At 45.0% G+C, this 14495-nt stretch overlaps 1 protein-coding gene across 6 annotated transcripts in view; it reads right to left on the minus strand.

Annotated features, from left to right (window-relative positions):
- ULK1 (unc-51 like autophagy activating kinase 1) overlaps positions 1–14495 on the minus strand; it is a 96025-nt gene that overhangs the window by 58612 nt on the left and 22918 nt on the right. For all 6 annotated transcript variants that reach the window (XM_054844005.1, XM_054844006.1, XM_054844007.1 and 3 more), the window contains 2 exons: positions 5673–5705; positions 4810–4846 (listed from right to left, as the gene is read on the minus strand). In XM_054844005.1, the coding sequence (XP_054699980.1) occupies positions 4810–4846; positions 5673–5705 (70 nt within the window). The remainder of the gene's footprint in view (positions 1–4809; positions 4847–5672; positions 5706–14495) is intronic.

Below are 14495 nucleotides of genomic sequence, written 5' to 3' on the forward strand. Positions count from 1 at the left end.
CCTCTCCTTTATGTAATTTGGTGGCTATAAGGCACCATCCCTCAGCAAACCAGCTAAGCCTTCCTAGTGCGGGCTCTTAGTTCTTTATACTGAGAACAACATTGCTACCAAGATCAGAAAAATGCATTCACCCAAAGAAAACAAGGCCTCTAAGTTAATAACTTCTGCACAATTTAAGCTTTTCCACTTCAGAAGTCTGTGCGGAGCTCTCAGCCCTGCAAAGGTGTTTTCCTGACATGCACAGATTTAAGCCGGTGTCCTGAGCCTGCAGACAGATTCTCCTAGTGCATCTTCTGTGGCATAGTGGAGCTACCACGCTGCAGAGCAGCAAAATTAGACAGAGGACAGTTGGATCCTCTGGCAGCATTAAATATCACGAATCCAGGTAGTGCAGCAAGGTAGGACTGTGAAATTGAGATGCTGCTGTCAGTAACAGAGAAGGGACAGTCAGTCACTTGGGCAGTGTAGGGGCATACCCTTTACTTCCCTCCATTAACAGACACGCCATTAACACTGAAAAACAAGAGTCCTTATCTCTCATACCCGGCCCATCAATCTACCAAGTGACAGCAGCAATCTCCAACTGAAGGACAGAGACATAAATACAACTGACATTTTCAGCAACTTCAGGATATTGGTCCACAAAAGATCTTCTAGACCAGCTACCATCTGACACAGAAGACTCATTCAACTTATATGCCACACACACACACAAAAAAAAAGTGTGGAGAACAAAATAACTTTTTTTTTTTTTTTTGCTACATCCCAAATAGGGAACTTTTACTTCTGTCCCTGTAAAAAGGGGCCATTCTCATCTTCACCAGAAAAGTGCTGGCAAAACACTAAGCCCACACTGAAGTCTGGGCATCCCCGTGGATGTCTGTGGTGAGCAACACATTCTTGCAGGGAATGCTGTTTCACAACCCTTACTTTGCCATTACTGAGAAGTAATAATATCCCTGTATTTATTTTCATGGCCTCCACTTCAGTGACGAGGTACTCAGCTTACTGCCTTGGAAACGGTGGCTACACAGGTCAGTAGATCAGAGCAAATATTTACTGCAGTTCAGTGCGGGGTCTGCGTGTCTCGTAGCTCTCGAGGCATAGGAAAAGAATGAAACCACCTAAAAAGTGCCCTGGTCAGCCTGTGCCGAGATGTTCAACCCAGCAGGTAAACTGTAGTAAACAGCCCTTGTCAGCTGATCCAAGGGTAGATGCATTGGAGCACACCCACTGATGTTACATGACAACATCATTTTGGAAAAGTTATTTAGGAAAAAGAACTTCTCCTCTTACCCACAGGTGCCAGGAGTATCTCTAACATGGGCCCAATCCAAATCACACTGAAGTCTGCGAAATCAAGCTGATTTATTTGGGGGCCCATCTTGTAACTCCCTCAGCTCCACCCATGCAACGTGTGGTCGACGAGACTCCTGTGAACTCTTCTGTCCAAGTCTGAAGACTTGTTCCAGATAGATCTATCTTATCATAGATATTCTTAACTACCTAGCTGTAGAGAGTGAAAAGTTACGCAGCAGTGCCTCACACCTCTTGTTTGCAAAGGGGTCCCCACACCACTTGGGATGAACTAGAAGATCACAGCTCCTTGCACGTGTCAGAGCAGGGCATTTCTTGGTTTGACTGTGACATGAAGTTTCCTTCACAGAGATGTGCTCTCCAAGAAGCAGCTTTAAGAAAGGTCCTGAATACGCACTCATGAACTGTCCATAACAACCTGTGTCAATGTCAATTCACAGCATTTAAGAAGAAATTTTAGATCAGACTGCTCTGACCTCCTGAGTACCCGAGGCCACTGAATTCCAGTTATTCCTGTACTGAGGATGGTCGCTTCTGTCACGCTTCCCACAGCTCTACCACACACAGCAGCCATCTGCCACTCTCAGCTCAAAACATCCCCTGTGATGGGTTTTAAATGAAAGCAACATCCACAGAGATCTATAAGAAGGGAAATTGCATTGTACCATTAAAGAACACCACCACAGACGTTGTGCTTGGCAGAACACGCACAACCTTGGGTTGTATCGAAGAGATGGGGCTGACCAACAGCGTAACACAGCCGAAACACATATTGCGTTCAAACGTGCACATACGCACGTCTTCCAGTTATGAAGACAAGGAGAATTAGAGTGCCTTTGGATTCAACGCAGAATTACCATATTGCCTAATGCTTGTAATTAGAGGGCAGAATGGATTGGGAAGCTTACAAGCATCTCGTTCAATGAGAAACAGGGGATTTGCATGCACAGCTTGTGTAAGTGTTACAGGAAGTACCAGCAAAAACGTCTGAGGAGTCAGTGGGAAAGTAGATGTTGCAATTAAATACCCTCATGCATTTATTAAAATAACTGAAGCAGCACAATAACCGCTCGATAGAGATCAGTCTCCTGTGTACCAGTGAAACACCCTGGAAGAAATCTGAACTTTCCAAGATGAGCTTTCAGGAAAAAAAAAAATCATTATTGTCAAAAGCACCTCGAGTGCCTGCAGAAGCTGGGAGAGGAGATTCCCCAAAGGAACGTGTGGTGGAACAGAAAAAGCCACGTGATGCAAAAGCTGACACTTGTATCTAGGCTCTGGGATCCAGAAGACCCAGATCTCTGCTGCAGCAACGGGAGTAACTAACTTTTCTTGCTGCAGTCCCCTACTGACTGCTCCCTCTGGACATCTGTGCCTGCTGGGTTTTCTTTACTGACAACCAGTACACAGATGTTAAGAGTTAAAATAAAAATAAGCAACAATTTCCCAGTCACAACAGCTGCTTTTTACAGTTGTCAAGGTGAAATATTTTATTGCTAAAAACAGAGCTAAAGGTTAACTTTTTCAAATTAACTGAGGCCAAGGAGGATCAAACCTTACCCCAGGCAGCACTCAAACCAGACTGGGGTAAAACTGAATTTTATTTGGAAAATAAAATTCATAGTCACTTTCTCAAACTAGCCACCAATTTCCTGAGTAGTTTCATTTGATAAATAAGTGAGCTGTATTAATAGCCTAGCTAATTGCACAGTACGCTTTTTTTTGGGGGGGTGGGGTGGGGGGGTGGTAGAAGGGAGAAGATGACAATGGACACATAGAAGCAGTAGTATGAACAGGGAGATTTTCTGTAAACCCATGTTTCTATAAATCATTCAGCCAGAAGCTGTGTTCTTGTTTACATACACAGCTTTGTCAACAAGACTGCACAGCTCAGCGCTTTAACATCAAGGTTCATTTCACATGCATGAAAGCTAAAACCTTTAGCTTTCAAAGCCCATGCACTTGTAAAACTGAAGTTTGACTATTTTTTAAAAGCATTTCGTTATTAAAATTTGCACTTGTACTCAAGAAAGAAGGTATCAAATACAAAACTATTTTCACTTAGTATTCAAAACAGCATTTCACAACCAAAGATGCTCCTTTTAAAGCACAGCAATACCCAACAGATGCAAAACATCATCACTTATCTAAGACAAAGCACACTAAACCTGGATTTTAAAAAACAAATGCCTGTCACTTCTATCTCATGTACATTTTAAACAGACAAAACACATGAAAGGCAGAATATTCCTTCATTTTCCTCCAAGTACTAAATCCTTTCTGAAAATTCAAGTCCACAAACATAATTCATTACCCTGTATGAATAGAGTGCAACATAGAAGCATCAAGCCCCAAATAATCATTCTAGGGATACCAACACTAGCTGTAGGGCAAATGTAAATTTAGCTTTTAATCCTTCAATTTTTGCCATTTCCAGGCATCATGTACCTCATATAAGCAGCCTGAAGTATTATCCAGCTGACTAGCTTTTTAATTTGAACAACGTGAACAAACTTTGTTTAACCATGACCCAAAGCCACACAAGAAATGAGATTAAAGTTGTCTCTTCACATTTAGTAATCTTCTAGTTAACATGCAAAACAACAATAAAGCTACCTTAAAGAAAAAAAATAATACAGTCAGGCCAACAGAAAACAAGTGCTGTGTCTGACTGCAGCAAAGCAACTTGTTCAACAACATCTCCTCCTACTGCTTAGGTACCCAGGTGCAATGTGATTTTCACACACCAGGATCCTGTACCTGTACAGTGCACTGAAAAATAGCTAGGGAGATCGAAGCCCAAGTGCCAGAGATACTGCTGGCAAACATGCAAAGCATGTTTCATTTGGTTTGATGGCAAAGACACACTTCAGTCTCAGCAAAAGTTTCTTCAAGGCACCACAGTTAGATACTTGCGCTATATTCTCCAAGACACCCTGAAGTTTGCAGTTTCCATCACCCTCCCAACACTGGTGGCTACACTACAGTCACCCTCGATGCACTGAAGTAAGAAATGTGTTCTGTCCTATATGTGGGGACACCCTTAGGGGCAAACTTAAAGTAAGTGAAATATACTCTTGGGATCTTTTTTTAATCCAACCCTGCAGAACTGCAAGACTTCAGTATAAATAGCTTTTTTCCATGACCAAGAAAGACAAACCGTGTCCCTAGCAGTGTTAAAATATGTTTAATCTATAAGGCCATTGTAACTAAAATACATAACTACTGACAACAGTCACCACTGACCTACACAGGAAAGACTACAAGACTAGCTTTTATTGTCATGGATTCTCAGTTTTCAAATGATTATCAAGGGTGAACCTCTTAGAAGAGGAGCAGTGATACTCTGCTTATTTTGCCAGACTTAAAAAAAAAAAAAAAAAAAAGATCTGCATGCTTAGATCTTCCATGAACCCCAGCAACTTTAATGAGCTAAAACAGTCAGTGTTTTCTTCTGAATACAGAGGATATTCTCCATATTGTTCCACTTACTGTGAAGATAGTCTGCCAGGTCACCACCATTACAGTACTGCAAACAGAACAGAAAGCTCAGTTAATGCAAGGCAAACCAAAGATTAAAAAGAAAAACAATAAACTTATCAAGGATGGCATGCTTATCATAGTATTTAAACATAAATAATCACACATGTCAAAATATTTATTCAGAAGTTGGCAAGGAAAACCCCATTCCTGTAGGTTCCTCTTCTGTCCCATTTCCCCTAAACATTATGTTGCATTATGATACACCAGCATTAAGTAGCTTTTATGCATGTGCACACCCGTGTACATGCACATCAGAGAGAAAGATAAAACCAGAACAAAGCAGAAGGGTCACCACTGGCGACACCACCAGAAAGCTGGTTGAGGGAAGCCTGGGAAAGCCACAGCTGAAAACTGAAATTCCCCACATCATGTTCCACATCATTAAGGAAAGTCAACAAGACCTCAGAGTAAAGACTGCAGAGGAAAGAAAACATTCAAGAGCTTTACAGGTAGGCTGCGTTGAGAAAATTCTCTTTCATGTATCTTTGAAGCAGATGCTACCCAGTAACACCCATCTGACCCTTGAAGACAGACGTCTGTCTGATTAAACCTGTGCCAGCACGACCTTCTGACAGCAGCAATATGAAAAATCCCCCCGGCTGCTATTTTCACCCACAGTGCTCCAGTTCTCAAAGGCATGCAGCTGCAGATTCTATTAGCTACAGCATCACAGGTGAGACTGCGAGCAGAAAGCACTACTACTTGTGTAACAACCCGGTCTGCTTAAAACAAGTTTAAACAATTTAAAAAAAAAAAAAAAGAGAAAGAAAAAGGGAGGGAAAGAAGAAAAAAAAGAAAAAAGACACACTCACCTCCATAACCAAGTAGACAGAGTTTGCCAGTTCCTGGGGAAATAGAATATAGAAAAATAAGAGATTTATGCATTGAAATATTTCACACACTTTACAACTGCTGCATTTCCTTTTAAACAGCTAAACTGTGCTCTGTTATGATTCAGGCTGAAGAGAGGGTAAAAACTTCATTATAGGCTAACTCCTGGAAGATTGCTAACTTTGGAAGTGCCAGGTATTTAAGCATATTATTCCTTTCTGAGCGTGCATCTGTTTAACCAAGCAGATCTCCTGTATTGTGGCTTGGATCTTCATGTTCCTTTCTGGCTTTTAGGATTAATTGCAGCGTGCAATGCAGAAGCTGGCACACTACTATCTTAGAGCCTTAATCATTTCCACATTTAACTTGGCCCTTTATAACAGCTATGCCCACATAAACAGCGCTAGTCTGAACAGAGAGGTAAGAGCAGCACAACTTTGGGACCCATGGCTGAAAAGCGCCGAAAAGATTCACTGCTGGTTTGAGGGCAAAAAGGAGAGATCTCAGGTCAAAACCACAATATTGGCCAACCAGTTTCTACACGTGCATTAACAGTGCGCTATTATCGGGTAGCTAAAGCTTTCTGGATTATCACGGGGGTCAACACCAGCAAAGTCCAGGTCAAATGCTCGTCTTCCTGAGTTTGCTACAGGTGCTGCTTGGTGATGCTTCGTACAATCTCGAGAGTTCACCTCCAGCCTGAACTGATCGCCTCCACTGCCTCCCTGGTCTTAGAAGCGTGGACAAGACAGTGTATCCACGGTACAAGCACAGGGTACTGTGGAGAAGCGCCCCACAGACACGCAGCACCATGGAACCGCATCAGGAACCTTGGTGGCTGTGCAACACGTACGCTGACACCAGCGGCCGCCTGGCACTTGTTTAGCAGAGCTGCCAAACCACTGGCAGAGAACAAACATGAAAACAGCCAGATGCTTCAACCCTGAGTAGACCCAGAAGGGTGAACGCGACTCTAAATCCTCTTGTTGAAACACAAGTCAGACAGAAGCAGACCTACTACATGAAAGCCCGTGTGCTGGAAATCACTCCTAAACTCAAGGCCCAGTCCTGGACAAGCGCAGGCAGTAATTACCTGGTGAGTGGAAAGGCTCTGAAAGCAGCGGCAGAGGAAGAGACTTCACTCCATTTCCATAGCTCCAGGGCAGCATGCCTTTACTTCGAGGCTGTTTAGACACCTGCCTGCCTGATTCCTCTTCCCAGCCTGACTGCAATTTCAAAAAGCCCCAGCATCCACCCTACCCGCCTTTTAGTTTCCAAGCGCTCTCCACTGTCTGCTCTCAGCCCCTTTCATCTTGGTCTGCCCACAGGACTCTACCTCCCGTCAAGCCTGTACAAAATTGACTGCCTCTGTCAACGCCTCAAGTCCTCAGCACCTCCCATCATCTCTCTTCAAGTCCTCTTTTAACCTCACAATGTGAAATCAGAGTTTCCAGATGCTTGCTGGAAGACTGGTTGGAGGAAGGGGGGAAGAGGGGAGGAAGCTGAACTGCGTGCGATTTGAAAGACACTGGAGCTACGGCTGCACGGGCCACCTTCCCCAGAGGGGCACGAGGCGCCGGCCAGCCCAGCAGCCTCGCTCATGTGGCTCCCCTGGTTTGAGTGTTCGCCAGATCCCAGGGCTGGCCGTCCCCGGCTCTCACAGCTGTCCTCACTGCCAAGCCCAGCTGAGCTTTTTGAAGTCCCCTTGTTTGTCCAAAAAGCAGTTTTCTGTGATACTTCAAGGCGGCATTTGTTGCATTTCCTTGCACGACAAGTACTGCTTTGAACAGGCCCTTCCAATCTCCGCATTTAAAAGCGGCACACGTTAAGTCATCCACTTTCACACACGCTTCAGATGAAGTGGGAAACCAGTCTGTGGTTAAAAGCACTAGCGTGGGGAAGCAGCACAAGAAGAAAACCCCGGGCATCGTGACAAGCTTTGCACGTGAGAGCGCTGGGAGAAAATTTTCAGAAGCGTTCAAAGCCCACCAGCTCCTGCTGTTCTCAGCAAGAACAGTGGAAAGTCAAGGTTTATGAAAGACACCCAGGCCTCTCACTTCTCCAGGAACTCCAGCCACGGATGTACCAGAAGATGCAAGGACACACCAGAAGTGCAGTGCAGCTGCTCAGGGAACAACAGCGGGGCAGCAGGCCATGGAACTCACTACAGGGCAACTGCTGGGCACGGAGGAAGCCTCTGAAGTGGTTTTTGCAGCCCACGCCAAGTTCATCACCGCCACAGCAATGCTTCTCATAGACACTTGTTGTTTAACCATGCTGTGATCATTGCAGCTCAGTACCTCTACACATTAATATGTATCGTACCAGCAGGGCTTGGGGAAGCTTAATATAGTATTACTTATATAGAAAATGAAGAGGAAGTTTAGCTTACACAAACTAAGTCCAAAAGATGTTTGTAGTAAGTTATTAGCCAATAGCTAATGTACACTGTACAGTTTGTTTTTTCCACTGTATGTTATTTAAAGACGCTTGATAATGTTTGTTTGCAGAAAGTCATTGATTTTTGGCAGCCAGCGTGTACAGTGACTAGGGTTAAACAAGGACCTACACAGGCAAGGGAGATGCTCTGCTCGACTTCCCCAGCAACAAAGTGACCTTGGTGGTTGATGGTTTTATTCCACCAGTACACAGTGAAGAGATAAGAGGGCAATGCCTGAAAGGCTTCTAGGAGAGAAGTCAGTGGCTCCCCCAACCATTCATGGGCAACAGCACCCTCTGACCATTGAAGCCTCACTAGGAAGCACTCTCCACCCTCCTGCGTGCACACCCACTGCAGGAGAACATTTAGCAAGTGGATTTTCAGATCACAGACGCCTGTAGCGGGGATGACACAACTTCCACATTTGCAACTTCAGCATTTCAAGACCTACATACCAGAAACAGATTTGGAGGAATTTTGCTACCAAGACTAAACATTTATTTCAGGAAGGGCCCTGGAAACAAGCTCTTGTTTGGAAAAAGCCTTCGGCCAGTAGCTTACTGTGGTTACAATGGATACAACTGTCTAAAGAGAATTCTTGTTTCTCAAGCAGACTGATGGACTTTTCTCAAGCTGATTCAGCAGCAAAAACTGTTTCTTTTCCATTTTTATCCTTCCACAGTATTTATGATTTTTTCATTAACAAAACAAGGAAAAAATACTGCAAGCCAAATTTTGCAGGCTACCAATCTCTCTGAAAAGAAACAAAATGCCCAACCCACTCATTTCCACATCAGAAACAAGAATAATATTACAGCTTGTTGTATTGCTGCAGAGGCTTATGTCCAAGAACTGCTACAGACAATTTACTCTGGACCTCTTACATGTGCCAGTCTGTGCAGCCAAGGCTAATCCTGTCACTAAACAAGCTCAACGAGGGGAACAGCACAGAGGCAACCCCCTAACTTTTCCTCTCATCACAAAGTGCAGCAGTACCCTGACCGTGCTCCACAACAGCACCAAAAGGCCTCTGCCAAAGACATTAAGCTGATAATTAATCAGCCTGGATCATTGCCTGACTTGTAGTTCTTGCAGGAGAGGCCCCAGCGATGAAGTTACAATTTAATTGAGTGTAAAAATAGGCAACAGCCTCTGCTGTCTACAAATAACACACATCTGCTGACAGAAGACAAAGAAATGAAGAAACGTCATTTAGCAGTACAGCATAAATCACCCCAGAACAGTGCTGTGTTAAAATTCTGCACTGGGACATTGGGAGAGATGGTGTCATGGACATCAAGACCCAGCAGTCCTGTCTCCCTTTAAATTTTCTCTCCGCCCATACTGGAAGGTGGCATGATCCTCTTCTTGGAAAGTGTGTGTTTAGGTGTGTCTGAAGGGAAACGTCTGGGTGTACCCGCAGTTAGTCATCCTCCTACCACAGCTCAAAAAGTCTGCGAGAGGAAACTTCCTTAGAGGAATCCTCCTCTGCACTCACCCCAGCGCCCGGCCTGCCACCAAGTTTAGAAAGATGTTTAGGAAGGGGAAAAAGTTGAAGTTTAATTACACAACACTCCAAAACTCTCTCAGCAATGCAGTGTTCTCACCAACCTGTGTGGGACCAGTGTTGTAACAGACACTGGAGTAAAACCAGCAAAGAACGGCTTCCACCTCACACAAACCCTCTTTTCTAGGGAGACCGCGGGAAGCGGGATGAACACTTGGGAGATGAACATAGCTCCGCTGTTAAGCCCGCGTGCTGAGCACCGCGTGGCTGACAAGGTCCTACTGCCTACAGGAGAGGAGCTGCGCGGATTCAAGTCCTCAAAACTGGTTTTGTCACTCTCCTGAAGAACAGCGCACCACCGCCTGTTTGTTGGCCTCTCTCTGATGGCAAAGGTTTCTGTTTTGTACCTCTCAGAAGATATCGGCTGTGCTGCTCGACACTGCTTCTCAAACAGCACCCGGAGCAGCTGCCAAGCGAAGATAATTGCTGCACACAGATCTCTGTATATGGAGCTAGGACTCATCAATTGTACCAACACAACAGAAGCATAAAACAAAGCTGGAGGTCTGACAGTGGAAGATAAACTCGACACCAACTGAAAGCTAAGCTTTTCCGCTCTGTTTGGTGGGGTTTTTTTAATGCAACTTCCCCCACTCGCTGCAGCAGAACCACAGCACAGCACGTCCTCCTGTTTTGCCAGTAGTATCTCATGGAGCCAGCGCCCTTTTGGCTTATGGTCTCCAGTCATCACTCTTCTGACAGTGGCACTGGAGTCAGGAACATGGGCTGCAACAAACATGTTTTTGCTTTACAGAAACCAGCTCCTGGGCCAACAGCACCTGGAAAGCTGATAGCTAAGGCAGAGGCTCCCAAGCCAGCTGGGCTCAGGAAACAGAACCCACTGTTCTCAAAAGAGGGAAGAAACTTTTCAAACAGTAAAATGTCTTTGTATTATTTCACTCTGTCTCACAGTTTGGCTTGAGCAGGCCAACCTCTAAAGAGGGAAAGGAAAACCGTCACGCTATGCATGGATTATCTCTTGATGCAACTATGTGAACAGAAGCGAGACAATAGTAACATCAGTCTGAATTGTGGGAGCACCTACCAATGCTCACCCTTTGGAAAATAGAGGTAAAGCAAATAGCTAGAAGATATTCACATGCCTTTTCACCTCACACAGCAAGAAAAACACGTCTCAGAGCCTATTGTGTTTCTCTGTTGGGCTACAGTAGCAATCACACATAAGCACAGTCCAGGAGATGATACGCAAGCAACAAATACCATCACCCAACAGTCTACTCAACATCTTTGCCCATTTCGGCACACCCAGGTCCAGCAATAAAACCTGCTGCTACTGTCTGGAAAGCATTATCACCACGGTCAGCAGATCTTTGACTTCCCAAAAGAATGAGGGCTTCTAATTTCTTCAAGTAGATCCCAGAGAATAAGCATAAGAAGCGAGACCCAGAGAGGCCCAAAGACTTCTGCACTGGCTGCATTCTGCTTCCTACAGATCTGCCAGCTTGCTCCAGGGATGTGGAGCACCAGCAGAGGCACAGGGCAAGCAGAAGGGATGCCCTGCAGCACAGAAGCAGCTCATGGCCAGCCTTGCAGCGGGCAGGCTTCTGTAGGACCAGAAGAACAATGACACCAAGGGCCACTGTTACCCCATTCCAGGCACTACGGTATTCTCTGCTTATAAAACAGATGAGTCTGTTAAGGACAGGTTGTACCTCAGGCAGATAAAAACAGCAGGAAAGCTATCCTCTGGTTCTACATGGGCTTCAGGAAGGGAAGGAAAGTCCTTCCCATTCCCCTGGCAACAGTCCTGAAGTCTGCCTGCATTACATTAAAAAACAAACAAGACAACATCATGTCCGTGGAGCTATTGTTTGCCAGGCAGCTAATACCACCAGAGACAAGTGGTAGGAGAGCTGGTAAGACAGCTTGATCTTCAAGTGACCTGAAGAAACTTCACCATTGCTTCCAATGGACATGAGCTTTCCGCAGCTTCCTTCAAACCAGCCCCACCTCTCCCCCTCTCCCCCCGCACCGGCGGTGGCTGTCACAGCCCCACCGACCCAGCACTCTGTGCTGGCTTCACACAAGTTCACTGCCGGCCTCCATCACAGCCCTGTGATTCAACGCACTTGCTGGATGACTGATGGCTACAGCGCTTGCAGAGAGCTCAAACAGGAAAACACGAGTCTCCTTCGGAGGCAGACTGGGCCTCTGCAGAGCAGCACCCTACAGCAAGTCAAAGCTGAGAGCTGCATCTGAGCCTAACCACAGAAACCAAAATATAGGATATTGTCACAATAAAAGTATAGAGACAAAGTAGCAGGTTTCACAGGTCACAGAGCTTCAAGGTGAGACCAAAAACATGCATCAGCACAAAGTGAACACTCATGCTGCTGGGCCACTGAAAAGCAAATCACTTCTTACAGAAGTCTCGTTCATCAGGGGGTAGGTTCCACCTACACCAGTTTGTGCCCCTAGCTAGCCAGCTCTTAGGGAGGCATTCCTGCCCGAGAGCCTGCAGCGCAGGGCACATCTGTATGCAGCAGCCCAGCAAGGATAAGAGCTTGCAGAGGAAAAAAAGCAGCAGAATCCTGCAAAGTTTGGGCTTTGAGACATGGAGTGGAAAGAAGTAGTTACTCCTTTGCCAAGAGGCAGAATAAGACCTAGAAGCTTCTTTAAACAAAAGCAAGCTCCTTTATGCAAGTGGCGAGGTATTATGTTAATGCTATCAAAAGAGGAGACTTCAGAATTCTAAAAACAATGATAAAAATATTGAAGATCCAATTTGCTTTTCTATATTTATTCCTCATCTCCTTTCTATATCACTGTCATATTAGAAAATGAACGTTTAAGGTTGAATTCCCCATTACCTTAAGCTCAGTCACATGTACCGGAATGAAATCCTTGCATACCATAACGCTGCACTTTATGAGCCTACCCAAAGTGCTGGCACGGTGGGGGGAGTGCTGTGGGTCGAGGCAGACAATAAAGCAGGCTACAAGAGTGAACGGTTCAGTTTTAGTCACATACTCAGGCATACTCATTTACTGAGGGATGTGCAAATACAAGCAAAGCCACTCAATCTGGACACTTGATTTTAGAACCAAGTAATGTAGTTCTACTAATAAAGTTGGAAAAGGTTTGGGGTTTTAACGGTATATCCCAAATACAATCTGATACCCTGCAGGAGAGGTTTGTTGGTTTTTTTTTTTTTAAAGCAACTCTGGATATTAAAGGCCCAACCCCAACGGGGTTTCCTATGGCAGCTGCAGAACTGACTGGCCTTTGCAAGTCTTCTCTTTTACATCCACTTACTTCATACTTCATTTACCAGATTTGAGAAAACAAACATACATTGCCACAGCACGATGTTGTTATAATGAGTTTAAAGAAAAAGGCATGGGTTTTCTTTCAAATAAAAATACTCTTTATTTAAGAGGAAAAAAGCCAGTCACTGGAAGCCAGAGTAACATGGGCTTGAATGTGCAGTATTTAAAAAAATGAAGAAATCTGAGTATGTTTTAACATATTTAATATGCTGGCTACAATTGTTAGCTAGATGAAAAAAAAAATATCAAACAGGAAAGAAAAATCCTCCAAAGAGAAAGCTGCCCAAAGGCCCAGTGGTGTGCACAGTGACATTAAGCAGCACCCATGGGAAACATACAGCCTCGGTGCTCCGCGCCCACCCAGCAGCCTTGGGGGGGGGGGGGGCTGGGTCTCACCCTGCCCACCAGCTCCTCACCCTCCGCTGAGCCCCTGGGCTTTCCCATCACACCAGCAGCTCTCGCACTTCAGGCCCCCAGCGCACACCGAGCTGCTGGGGAGGCCTGCCCTTCCTGGCGATGTAAGATGCTTTGCTAAATAGGATCTCTAATGACTTAAAAATTCTGCATCTTTCATTCCCCCCACCGGAACCACACTGTCTGGCTGTTCTCTAGTATGCCAGCTCAGCTGACCTAATTCCTCCTGTTATTCTGATGCTAGGAGACAAGCCAGGTGCTCCTACAGCCAGACAGAACATTACTGCCCTAAGCAACCAGTGATGCAGAATTTGATTCATCTCTATCAGCCCCCCTTGAAATAACCTTGCTTAACAAACAAATGCAGCTTTGAGACCCTCACTTTGCATTTTGAGAGCATCTCTGTATGGTTATGGTGGTATTTAAGGCCTGCACATCATAAAGCAGGAGACATCACACAGTTAAAACACCTTTTTGCTCTACACTAAGCACAAAAGAGGCTCTAAACCTATCTGTTAACAGGGCTCTTCCCTTGATTCTGCCATGGACATTTATTATTAATTTCTCAGAGAGTAACCATAACATCTAAGACAACTAAGACGGCTTCTCTTAAGCAAAGTATGTTTAGGTCTGTACCTGAGAAACACTGCCTTGGAAGACTACATCACTTACATCCCCTTTCCATCAAGTTTGCCATTTACTATTGCTACGTGAAGATGAGTAACAGAAAAAACAACAAACAAAAGAAACCAACCAACCAAACCAACAAGCAAAAAAGTACATACTTGTTTTGAAAACAAAATCAAAAACTTTCTCTCCTTGACTCTGCAGATCAAAGAGCAGCACCTCTGCTGACCACCCCTGTGCTTAGCTGCTCCTTTCCCACAGTATCTCACTGCGTGCCCCGTGATGAAGGCAGCCTGCCTCACGGAAGACACACGTCCGCTTCAAAGGACCAGAGCTTCTCTAGGAGTTTCCCCAAAGCAAACCAGAAGCATTCGGCCACCACCACCATCCCTCTGGTTGCTAGTCTGCCGGCTGTGCAACAGCTTTTCAGGTGGTGTCAACAGATGGGAAGGCAGGAGGTGCAGGA

This window comes from Grus americana, chromosome 16 (genome assembly GCF_028858705.1).
Source record: "Grus americana isolate bGruAme1 chromosome 16, bGruAme1.mat, whole genome shotgun sequence".
In the NCBI taxonomy this organism is placed as follows: domain Eukaryota; kingdom Metazoa; phylum Chordata; class Aves; order Gruiformes; family Gruidae; genus Grus; species Grus americana.